The sequence below is a fragment of the Tiliqua scincoides genome, chromosome 1, assembly GCF_035046505.1.
Source record: "Tiliqua scincoides isolate rTilSci1 chromosome 1, rTilSci1.hap2, whole genome shotgun sequence".
In the NCBI taxonomy this organism is placed as follows: domain Eukaryota; kingdom Metazoa; phylum Chordata; class Lepidosauria; order Squamata; family Scincidae; genus Tiliqua; species Tiliqua scincoides.
The window spans coordinates 65233973-65246931 of record NC_089821.1 but is presented as its reverse complement, the minus strand read 5'-3'; the positions used below and the strand labels follow the sequence as shown (position 1 = coordinate 65246931).

At 44.6% G+C, this 12959-nt stretch overlaps 1 protein-coding gene across 1 annotated transcript; it reads right to left on the bottom strand.

Moving 5' to 3' along the window:
- Positions 1-519: 519 nt before the first annotated feature.
- On the bottom strand, positions 520-12850 carry PRPF19 (pre-mRNA processing factor 19). The gene is made up of 16 exons (XM_066631866.1): positions 12694-12850; positions 8013-8162; positions 6944-7020; positions 6262-6403; positions 6049-6122; positions 5896-5958; positions 5629-5670; positions 5387-5461; positions 4750-4825; positions 4338-4447; positions 3957-4112; positions 3745-3814; positions 3496-3581; positions 1486-1656; positions 1102-1207; positions 520-938 (listed from the first exon to the last, which is right to left on the bottom strand). The coding sequence occupies exons 1-16, from the start codon at positions 12710-12712 to the stop codon at positions 841-843; spliced, it is 1515 nt and encodes a 504-aa protein (XP_066487963.1). The 5' UTR covers positions 12713-12850; the 3' UTR covers positions 520-840.
- Positions 12851-12959: the final 109 nt, after the last annotated feature.

The following is a 12959-nucleotide window of genomic DNA, read 5'->3' as shown; positions in this document are numbered from 1 at the left end:
TATCAGGTAAGCTTGAGGCCTGCACAGAGTTGCTTGGTCCATCCAGAGTTAGATATGTCTAAAGAAATCACACAACCCCTCCAATTGTGAGTCTTTATTCTTAGCGATTATTTGTGCCCCTTGTGGATTATTTGTAAATGCATTTGTGCCCCTTGTGGCTACTTCACTATGTAAAAAGAGGATATCCCACTTTTTCATATGTACCTCAACTTCTTACTATTGGGGAAGAGGCTACTAGGAGCCTTTGTCCAAAGTTTAAGTGTCTCTTTTCAACACTCCTAAGAATCAGAGTGCTAGACTACATTTACATTCAATTTTAGCTTTCTTTGGTAGAAGTAGCATACCACATTAGGTCATTTTCAGAGTAAGCTTTCCTGCCTCCAGACTTTGCAATGCAAATACTTTAAGCTTAAATTTGATAGTGTTGTCAATCAAATACCCACTTTAATACCTCCCTCAGTAAGGCGCAAATACTTATCTAGAAGTACAGCTAAAACATACAGACACCACTCAAAACACTTATTAGCTGATTTTTTTAATGAAACTAGAGAGCTGCTTACAAAAAACTGCACTTCTCCCTATCCCTGTCACCACCTTGCACTTGATGGTCAACACTGGATAGGTTTGGCTCAATATTGTTACAATCACAGCACAGACAAATATGGAAAAAGAAGACAAATCAGACAGGGCTCATCTTCTCCCTCTACAGGCAGTCTGAGCCAAGGAAAAAGCTATGATGTACCCTATTCCCATTTATTCCCCTCCCCCCTATGCCTCCCCAATATCTTAACACTACAACGAAGGGAATGGATGCTGTTCTTCACATGCTGGAAGCAGAAGCTACAGGCTGTAGAATTTCAGGCTTCGGTCCATGCCTGTTGAGGCAATGAACTTAGCATGATGCCCAAAGGCCACTCCTGTTGTCAGGCCACTATGCTCTGTGGAGAAGGAAGAGAGGAGATAAGTGAGACATTGTCTTGTTTTATGTTATCACCAAGAACAAACACTAAATCACGTCCTGATGCAAAGTGAGTAAAGTACAAATGTCTGATTGCAATACAATGCCTCTTAAGAATGTTACAAAGCCTGCTAGCCCCTTACCTGTGAAATGGAGAACCTCTGTCCATTGTTTACAGATGTACACTTGGACATCAGTGCCACCCAGGGCCAAGTAGGTGCCACTCTGGTCAAATATGAGAGACTTCACCTAGAGAGAGAGAATGCAGCTAAGATGCATATATTTTCAATTCAAATGTAGGTGGAGCTCATTGCTGTTGTGTGGATACAGCCGCCTCTGCTCATTCCAAGAGGTGACTCAAAACTAAACCGAACCAACATGGCTCAACCAGCTGCCAGGAGAGCACCTGCTGGCCACTAGAGAGTCCAAAGGCAGGAAGAACCACCCCCAAAATGTAAGCAGATTCCTGCTGCTCCCTGCAGTATACAGGAACTCAGGCTTGGTGAATAAAGGAAAGTCACACAAACCTCAAAGTTATTGTCCAGCTGCAATGTCTTGAAGTTCTTTAGCTTACGCAGATCCCAGAGCTTGACAGAGGAATCATCAGCAGCAGTGGCCAGGTAATAACCATTCTCAGAAAAGGCAATGCTGGTAATAGGGCCCGAGTGTCCTGGGAAATTGGCCACATTGGTCCGTTCCTAAGAAAGACAAATCAGTCAAATCAGCATATCTGCAACAGTACTAAGATGTGCTACAGTAGAAAGCAGCAAGATGATGTCTTTTTAGCATGAGCAATGCAAGCTTTTGCACCTCCCCTGCCTCTACAGAGAAAAGAAACAGGAGTTCATCCTCTCTACAACTTGCTTTGTGCTCAGGTCATCTTAACAGTGACATCATCCAGGTGAAAAGAGTCCAAAAGGAGGCTAAACGGGGGAAAGAGAAGCAAAAGGGGAACATCAACCATTTCAGCAAGACGCTTCCAAGGAGTTTTAGCCAATCCAAAGAGTTTAATACAACATATCTTCCAGTATAGAAGAAAACACACATTTGTCATCCCAGTGAAGACACTTGTTGACCCGTGTTGGGCAACTTTGTAGTATTTCCCTGCTCACTTCTTTCAAATGTGTTCTCAAAACCCACCTTTTCATGACATCACAACCTCCTGTCTATTTCCTCCTGTAGCTAAACTGATCTAAGTACATGTATCTGAAACATTTGTAGGACTCACTTCTCCCATTTGCCTTCTTCCTTCCTTCCCTTCCTCCCTCCATTGGCTTGCTTATGTCAGTGTCTACAGCTGTAAGCCCCTGGTGCAGGAATCTATGTTTTAACGCTCCATAAAGTGCCATGAACACTGATGGCACTGCAGAAATAAGTTAAAAGTCTTTGACGCCTGCTTAAGGGTCACCTCTTTGGGACTGTCCTCTCCCTTTTTTTCCTTTAAAGTTAAAAAGACACAGAGCCAAACAGAGTTCCACTTGTTTATAATGTTTTTTCTCATAGGTGCTGCTGGCTGACAGTACATAACATGACCAAATCACTCACCAACCCACTCCAGAGTGGCAACCAGCCATAAAAGTAGTCTATGTTAATTCTCCCCAAACTTCAGCTTCACTGGAATGAACCACTAGCCTACTCCTGAACTGTATAAGTTCCATGGCCTCAGCCTCCCTCAATATAGGAGTATAAAGTCAAACAAGCAGGAAGATTGCTTCCAAGGAAGGATCTGGTAGAACATTTGGAGAATATGTCAGAACCCAAAATGGGACTCTGGCTTACTTGCATTCTGGGACTTTATGTGCCCTTTCAAAAAGGGCTGATCTGCTAATTTTGGAATGCCTGCCAATATTAGCTGAGCAAGTATGGAAGCAGTGGAGACAGGTCAAGGTTGACATCTGTAACCACAGAGCTGTAATCTCAGAGCTTCCATTCTCTGAGAGATAAAGGGAAAGAATAAAGAGAGTCAAGACTTGATTCCAGCTGGTTGATGACTTGGCCCTGGAAAATTCCCCTCAAATTGCCCACCGCCCCTGTAGACACCCTGAAAGGAACAAAGTCCAATAGCAAGCAAGAAGGGAGGAGGCACTGCTAAAGGGCTGGGGTGGAAGAAAAAGGGGTTGCACACCTAGTTTCAGGGTCTCTCTCCTTCCATCCGCTGAAGGGGCCACCTTGAAGTTGATGGGGGGATTCAGCACTGCTGTGGCAACTGCTGGCTTGAGTAACATCTGTATTCTCTCAGTGTAAATGTTGGTGAACTGAAAAGAGTTTCCCTGACAGAATTTCTTCTGTGCTGTACTCTATGTTCTGAATAAATTGTTTACAAGTGAATTTGCATCTGGGTGTGATTTCCTCACCAAGACAACTGTGATTCTACTGCCTCTTGCAGTGTCTATCCAATACTCATAACAATGTTTAGCATTATGTAACACTTTGGGATACTCTGAAATGCTTCATGTAAGTCGTCAGTAATCTTGTAAAGCTTTGTTAGGTTGTTCAGTACATATGCACCTTCTTGCATATTCAGAGTCTTTTCTTACCTTCAAATCCCAGATCTTAATCTGCGAGTCCATAGTTCCCGTACCAAAAATGAGCCCATCAGGATGGAACTGAGCACAGGTGAGAGCTGCAGGAGACAATACCAAAAAATTGACATGGCCGCAAGATACTGAAACCTCCTCCCTGCCTTCTCCCTACCATGAGTCACAAATAGACTGAACCTGCAGGCTCTATACTCCCTGAAGCACTTCTCACAGAAGCACCAAGTTTAGATACAAAGTGCATCTTACCACAGCCAGAAGTTTCATCTGTGACCTTGGTGAGAACACGGCCAGTCTGGATGTCAGAGAAGGCCCAATACTGAAAGGGGGAAAAATATGACAGATAGAGCATAAAGGAAAGCAACTCATCTACCCACATTTTCTAGGTGCTTTTTTGTGGCTTACTCAGCATGAAGGCAACATAAAGTCTGGACATGTACCCCCCCTGGTCCTGATCTCACCTGGTCATCAGAAGAACTCAGTAGGTAATCCCCTGTGGCATGAAGACTTAGACCTGTCACAGCACTCTCATGAGCACGCACCACCTGCACACATGAAGCACTGGGGACAGACCAGATCCGGATAGTGGCATCTGGAGAAGCTGAGAACACCAATTCCTGGAGAGAAAAGAGAACTGGGGCTTAGACTGAAGCAAGTGGTTTTGTTTGGTTTGTTTAATTTAGAAGCAGAAAGCATCAGCTAAAAGCAAACCTATCTTGATGATTCCTTCAATGCATTTGTGAGACCTCAACAAAGGTCATACAGTTGCTTCAGATAAGTGTATGGGCAACTGATCAATGATGTCACGGTCTCAAGGAAAACATAGAGACTACAATCCTTACCTGGGATGGATGGAACACGACACTGGTGACCTTCTTGGTATGGCCTTTGAGAGTTGCCAGGATTTGCTCAGAGGTCTTATCAAAGACAACAACATTTTTGTCAGCTCCACCTAGAACACAAGGGAAGAAACTCAAAGATCAGAAAAGCCCAGCACTCAGACTCAAGATGCACCAGGGAAAGGGAGAGACAGAGCCCAATATTCTTTCAGCGCTTGCTGTCTCAGAATTTATGTTGATTGCAACCCTGTAAATGAGGTGACTTAAAGGAACCAGAACTCTAGAAAAGCAAAAACTGCCCCTGTCAACCCAACCATGGAACAAGAAGGGACACTGCCTGCCCAAAGGAAAGGTATCCCAACACAGAGAGAGAGAGTCGGGAGAAAACCTAAACAATGCCAGAGCCTTAGCATACCTGTAAGAATCTTGTTGGTGTCGGAAGGACACAGGTCGAGAGCAAGAATGCCAGGAATACTGGCACTGTGCAGTCCCTGTTTAAAAACAACAACTGATATTAACATTTCAGGTCAACTGAAGGGCCCTACTGCTTAATCTCATCAGCTGCCAAGCATATAGGGAGAAGTCCTTACACAGGACATGTGTCACCAGGCACTGAATTTGTCCCAGATTTTTTCCTGCCTGGCTTGTTGATGCCTCTAACAGAATATGCAGCTTCCCATTTTTTTTGGCCATATGGAAGAAAACAAGACATCACAGTGGTCTGACCTTTATAAGGATAAGCAGCACAGTATGTTGATGGGGGAGCAGGAAGAGAAGACACAGCATCAGATTCCATCAGATATGTAGAATATGTGCAGACAAAGCCCACCCCCAAGAAGCAAGAGCTTCCTCTTCACAGACCAGATTGCTGCAAAGCACAGAGCTACAGCTGCCAAACAGCAGATTTGCTTAAATGGGTCAAACACAGTGCACGAAGGAACTCAATGATTTTGTCTCAGAAGACCATTCTCAAATGTTTAATAAGCTGCCTACTCACAGCACAAGTATCCTCAGGGGAGACTATGCAGATCAATTACAGCCACTATACTCACCACATGCGAAGCCACCTGCCGGTACTTGCTGAGTTCTTCTGGCTTCACCAGCTCCTCCGGCACAGTCTTCCCTCTCTGCCAAACAAACCACAAAGATCTCACCAGAAACAGGAGAATTCCACCAACCCACAGAAGGAACTGCACCTTCTCAGTTCTCATGCAAACAGAACTGCTGAATGCACCCCAGAACTACTCAATGCCCCTCCTTTTGCAAGGAGAACTCTGAGGAGAGGAGCGCTCACCTTTTTACGCTCTGTGGTCAACACCGTGGCTTTGTCTTGAAGCTGCAACACAGAACAGTATTAAGAACAGCCAGACCCAAGCAAGGCATGCTGGAACGCTAACTGGGGCAATAGCAGACACTGCTGCAGTAATACTGAAGGTCAGGCACAACGACTTGGAAATCGCACAAGTGCTCCTATAGCAGAACAAGTGCAGAAACTTGCACAGGCGCTACCATATCCTCTACTTAGAGAGCAAGGAATGGGTGGCACAAGTCTGTTTCATACCTTCTGGATAATCTCTGGGGTCATTCCTGCCAGCTCTCCGACATCCATTGGTTCACCAGCACCCTGCAAAAAGAAGAGAAGCTTGTTCAGTCTGGGGAAGACAGAACACGAAGAGGAAAGTCACTGAGTGCCAGGCACTCAGCGGGAACTCACCACAGCATTGGGTTGGGCAGAAGGCACAGCCTGGGGAACGATGAGGCCAGCCTGGGGCTTCAGAGTTGCCAAAGCTAAGGAGAGAGAGAGAGAGAGAGAGAAGATTGACAGGTCACAGCATGATGACTGCAGGGCAGTTTTAAACACAAAGACTCTGCCTTTAGCCAGGACACCAGCCAAGGTGGGGCATTTTTGACTTTCTGGGCTTTTTACCTTCTCTTGCAGCAGTGACCTCTTTGGTGAGACGAGCAATGACACGACAGGCAGCGTCATGCTGGTACAACGCGTGAGACAATTCCTGGCGCGTGGTCTGCAGCTGCTGGCGCAGCGTGAAACTGTGCAGCATGACGGCGTCCTGAAGGATGTAGATGGAAACGTTACTGGATTTCTGACCCAGTGGCAGGTAGAAACCACAAGGGCAGGAACCTCAAAAGGTGCTTTTGAACAGTCCTCCTCTGTGCTTGGTCTCTAAAGCTATGTATAGGCAGTATCAAAGATTGCTTAAGCAATTTAATATGAGAAAACATCACTAACTCCAGATGTGCAAGGCTTATTAAAAATACACCTTCAGGATACCTTGCTCGCCGTTTCTGCACTAGCACCTTCCCTCCCTTCTTTCCACAGTGGCAGCTAGGCCGTACTTTCCCTAAGGCTGCAGTAGTTCCTCTGAGAAATAGTCACAACACCACACTCTCCTGATGAAGAAGCTGCCACTGCTGGCTCAGACTCCTCCCTTCCTGCCTACACTTCCTTGGCAGGTTCCTGCTTCTCATCAACTCTAAGCAGCAAGCTCAGCACAACAGATACCTATGTCCCCAGCTCAGGGATGAAGGTCTACTACTCGTACTTTCTTCTGGGAGGGAGGAAAATAGTTTCAGTTCCACACAGCTCTTACCCATTCATCCTGAAGTGCCTTCAGAATGGCTGGAATACTCGTAGCAGAAGGAGGCTTTGGCCGAATTGGGTGAGCAACTGTGAAGGACAGATGGGAGGGAGCATTACCTTGAGATATAACCCCCAATGTATCCCCTACCATCTCATAAATCTACCACCAAACCTTTAAAACAAAAAACAGCAGCTCACAAGGCATGTGTCTTGTCAGCAGGCTGATGGCAGCTCCTGCTGCAGCTCAAGAAAGAGGCACTTGCCCTTCTCCACTCCTCTCATGCCAGTCATGCCCTGGGATGAAAAAGCAGTGGCAAGAGAAGGGTGAAGTGCAGGACCTGCAGCCACAGAGACCAGAGTTTATGGGCCAGGCATGTGGCAAATGAAGGAGCAGCAGGTAGGTCAAGGAGTCTACTGAGAGGTGAGGATCAGGGAAAGAAAGAATTACTTTGGGGTCCAATTAGGGGTTGTGCATGTGGCATTCTGGTCTAAAACATGGATAGATGCTGCTCCAAATGCATCTGTTAAGCAATGCTCTCTTTATTTGTAACCATTCTTCATTCTGATGCTTTTGAAACTGCCTTATTAGACAGTGGAATCAGTGAGGCATTTTTTGAGAAAGCAACTAAGTTCATCCAACAGCAGCATCTGGCCGAACTGTCTTTCCCTGTTCTACCATATGTTAGCACAATTCCCTGATTATCAGTTTTACGGCAAAAAATAAGTCAGTAGCTGGGGGAGCAGCTAGATCATACTGCATCAAACATGGAAAATGTTCCTTTGAAATGTGGTCATCACATTGCATTTTGTGATATTGTTTGTTATTGTTTATTGACAATTGTGGTGACCTTACAGCAACCTGGTTTCAACACTGTCGAGAGACCATACTTGTTAGGTAACTGTCTCTCATTGTGCTCTTGCTCTTCAAATACAATGTCCTACCATCAGTCAGTAATCAGGTTTCAGGAATTCCACCCAAGCTCCTAAGAGACGATGACAACCAATACTAGAAACTCCACACCCAAAGTACCCAACACTTGGGAAATGCAAGAGCCAGTGGCTCTTCTGGTTCTCCTCACCTTTGATATCTATAAGCTGCTCTTCTGACAATGGTTGGTTGTTCACTGGGTCAGTCCCATTCTCTGCAATGTACTTTTCAATTAGTCGTCGCTCATAGACATGGTTTGAGACTGGAGACACACAAGGGTGCTCAGGCACCTCATTAGAAACTGGAAGAAAAAGGGAGACAGGAGTGAGAAGTGACATAGACAATACAAAATATCCATGTAGATCAAAGCCGCTTGGAAGGAGGGAAGGCTCTAGAAATGCTGGAAAGATAAAAAAATCCCAACAGACTAGAATCCAGTGTACAAGACCACACTACATTTGGGCAGCATGTCCTTTTCCTCTTTATTATCTATATGTAATAGATATGTTGCCGCTAAATTGAAGGCGCTCGTGTAGGGCGAGCAGCCCTGCCTGAGTGCCCTGGATCCTGCGGAGCATGGCTCCATGGACCCGCCTCTCCCCCGCCCCAACACGCCCTCCCCCATGCCTCGCCCTCCCCGGAATGCCTCCGCCACACCCCCGACCACGCCCCTCTCCCATTCAGCAGCCCAGCAGTCATTGACACCGCCGGGCTGCGGAACCCGGGCGCCCGCTGCGCGCTGGCCGGAGTTGAGCCAGCTCTGGTGGGAGCCCAGCGGTAAGCCCCGCAAACGTGCCTTATGGCATGTTTGCGACTGTAGGCATAGCGCAGACCACAGGATCAGGCTCTTAGATCTCATTCAGCAACTACAAGTTCCAGGAGCGAACTGACTGAACACCTTGGAACATGTCCTAGAATGTTTCAGCAGACAAGTTGTGGAAATAGTTTCCCCAAAGGCAGAAAGTTTGAGAACTACTGCTTCAGGGCACATTTAAGGGTAGAAAGGGAACAAAGACAGTGTAAATAAGTATATAATATGTGAATGCATTCTGCATCTACTGTATTATATAAAGTCCACTTGCCAAGAACCAGGATTAATCCTGGCTTCCCAACAAGTACACTTTATGTGGCAAACACGTACAATTTGAAACAGCTTTCACTCATGTGCAGTAGATTTATATAAAGCCTGTCATCCCATTAAACACATCTTAGCCAATTTAATTAAATGGGATTAGATCAATTAAATTCATACTGATTTCTATCTGAATAAAAAAGCAAACTCTGTTTTTAATTAGTGTCTCCTGCAATATTTGTAGATACTATCTTACATCAGATAACCCCACATGTGTGAGAGATAAGGAATGTCTTTTCTGAGAGGACCTCCTATCTGCAGTTTCTGTAAGCATTTGTATTTTTAAAAAAAACTTGCTGCACAATTAAATAATCAGGGTAACCTTTTTAAATTAACCAAAAGATTTTTTAAGTTGATTGATCAACTGACCAAACAGAGAGCCTAATTTACAGAAAATAAAAAAGTGCACAATAAAAATAACTAGCTCGCATAAAGTGATTTGTAAGATATAATGTCCCACAGCCATTGCACAGTAGGATGGACAAATCTTCAGACACCAATGCAACATTGAACACAAATGTTGCAATAGGATTTACTTCCAAGTACAGTATGTACATTTAAGATTGTAGCCCTAGATTAATATTCTTTATGTGCCCGCAAAGATACATTTATTTTCCCATGCAAATGAATCAAGAATAAAAGAGTATACTCTCCTGTATGTGCCCTAACTTGCTAATGTTAGAACTCTAAATAGTTCTGGAAAAGAACTCTCTCTTAATGCCAATCTTACTACCAATTTCACTGTCAAGTGTCTGCAATTCTACTTCCATAATATTTAGACCACAAAACAGACTTCCCCCTTAGTAGTCAGAAAATATCTGAGCCTCAGCCAAGTCAAGCCTTAACAATGTAGGCACCTGTTTACCTACACATGCATGCATCCCTGAAAACAAAGCACTAGGAGCAGAGGCCATTCTGCAACCTTCACTACTAAAGAAGGATTGCTTTCTATATTTTACACATGCAATGCCTATGCAATGCAATTCATTCTCAGTCTCCAAAGAGTATTAGTAAGAACTTAAGGATTGGGGTGGAATATGATTAAGAACAGTGATCTTTAACCTTTTTGTGCCACGAAGCCAATAAATCAGTCAGTAAAGTATGAGACTGGGGATCTATCACTGATCCTGTTCCCCTCCCAGGACCAAATCCACTCAGTTCTAATAAGGAGGTACCATTATTGGATCTGATCCAAGTTCCCCTCTTGCATAGGCTTTGAAAGGTTACTGCAACCCCCCAAATGAGGCTTCACAACCCCTTTGGGGTCATGACCCACAGGTCATGTGAAGAACCCTGATTTAGAAAGCCTGCACTCTTGAGGCATGCCATGCATTTATATCACACCCACAAGCTAGTCTTAAAGCCCTAAGATGCAAAATCCTAGGTACACTCATGTAACTGAAAATTTACACAATTATAAGTGTGTTCAAACAGCCTACAGGGCACTGCTGGAAAACTGTTACGTCCCCCTACCTCAACAACCTGTTTTCTGGATGTACTTTGCCAGAACTGAAAACACAGGTGTGTTTCACACAAACACATCTGCACTTTTATTTTTCCTCCTTTTCTGGTTTGTACTTGTGAACTCAGCATAACAATGTAGCTTTGTAAGATTGTTTCTCCTTCTGCAGCAATAGGTAAAAATGATACCTAGGTATTCGTTATGAATTGCATGGAATCCACAATCCAAAAAGATATGCTTTCTTAACAGCATATCTAGGCGCTTTCATTCAGAGACTGAGCACAAACTAGGAAACTGTAGTGCTGTTTAAATCAGCTGATAAAACTGCAAAGCTTCAAACAGACCATGGCTCCAAATTCTGGAATCAAAACCTAAATCAAAAACTAGAAAAATTAAAACGCAAATAAGGAATGCTGCCTTGAACAGGAACACACCTTTGGAGATGTTATAGAGTATTTCAAACAGCAGGATCGTAAAGAGATACATTTTCACTCAAAAAATAACTCCAATAAGCTTCTCCCATTATTACTATACTATAAATTTTATATAGCCATTTGAGTTGAGACTGTTAATCAGAGGTTGACACACGTGGACAAAGAGAAAAATAATTTTCTCTTTCTCATTAAAATTTTCATGTTAGTGTCTGATCTTAAGCAAATATATGAGGTAGTGCCACAGCTGACTGAGCTGAACTTAACATATTGTAACTCAGCAACATGCTCAGCAGCTTTGAGGAAATCATCAACTCTCAATTCTCCATCAGAAAACAGGATCAGGTGCAGAATTGCCATGAAAATTTCACCAAACACTGCCAAAACACCACAAAGTTTAAAATGCTGCTTTAGTAATAACTTTAAAACTAGCAATAAAAATTGACAAGAATAGTTTAGCAATGGAACCAATAGGGAATTTTCTGAATCTCTGTCCATGGTATCAACTTTGGACAAGAAATTGAACAGAATTCTTTAGATCAGTGGTTCCCAAAGTTTTTAGTACCAGGACCCACTTTTTAAAACAACTCTATCACGGGACCTAGGTTTATCAGACATTAAAAAAGGAGTTATAGAAGAACACTATTTTATTTATTTAAAAGTAATAGTAACCAGAAAAAGACCCCTTTATCTTTCTACATTTCAACAAGCATGCAAACTGCAGGACCTCAGCTCCTTGCAGGGCAGTTAGGAGCTATCTTGTAAACTACAGGAGCTGAACTCTTTGCAGGGTAATTAGCAGCTACAGTGTCTGATTTTTCAATAGCCTCAGGACTTGAGACAATTAGTTATCTGATCTTTCCATCACCCTTTAATGAGGAACCAGTGGGTCCCTACCAGGGTGACCAGATGTCCTCTTTTTCCAGGACATATCATCATTTTTAGTCTTATGTCCTGGAAAAGAACTTAAATGTCCTCTTTCTCCCTGAGAGCGGGCTCCTGCAAGCAGTGCAGTCTTCTGGTAATTAATAAATTATATGTAATACATTGTATGTAAAATAGCTTAAAATTTAATAATAGTTAATATAGTGTTTAAATTAACCACATGAAAGCAATATATGAGATTTTTAGCTTTTATTTTGTCATGTCCTACATTTTTCTTGGATGTCCTACATCTTGGGGTGCCTAGGTCTCTTTTGCGGGTTATGACATCTGGTCACCCAGGTTCCGACCCACAGTTTGGGAACCACTGCTTTGGATATAGGATACTCAGCCTTCGTGTAAAAATTGGGCTAGATAACCCATAAAAGTTACTACCACTCTAGAGCTACAGATCAGGGCAAGGTGACACTTTTTATTCCCAGAAGCAAAGGGCACAGCCAGGCCACTGAGGTGGGGGATAAACAAAGTATTTTAGCACCAGCCTAGCAACGCTTGGACCTCAGGAAGATGTGAGGAAGAGTACTGGGTTCCTGGCAGGGACCATGTGGTGGGTGGGGAGGCAGGTGAGGCAGAACCTCCCCACCAGAGTCCTTTGAGAAGCACTGCCACCTGTGAGGCACCCAAGCACCCACCACCCACATGCTCTGCGCACTCCACACTCTTGATACTCTGTGCGCGGGTGGTGGGCGCTTGCAAGCCTGCACCGTAGGGAAGACAGGAGAGGCCAGAGCCCTGGACCGAGTCCTCCTCTTCCCCCTTCCACGAGCGACGGAGCCCCGGCGAGCACCCGCCCTCCCCAAGACTGCCCCCTCATCTCCCCGAGACCCTCCACTCCTGAGCGGCAGGGAGAGAGCGGGCCACTCACTGGAGCAGATGAGGGACATGGCGGGCGCCTTCTCGGCTCGGCCTGACGGCTACTTCCGGCCACTGAACGGAAGAACCGGATTCTGCTTCCGGGAGCCCGTCCCGCTCCTTAAACGCCAGGCCCAGCACGCGCGGGAGACTCCAGCACGGGCCGGAAACGGAAGTTCTCCTGTAAAGTATCGCCGCAAGGGGCACTGGTCCACCGAGGATAAGCGACTTCCGGTTCCGGAGGCCTCTCTGAACTACAGCTCCCAGCATTCAGAGAGG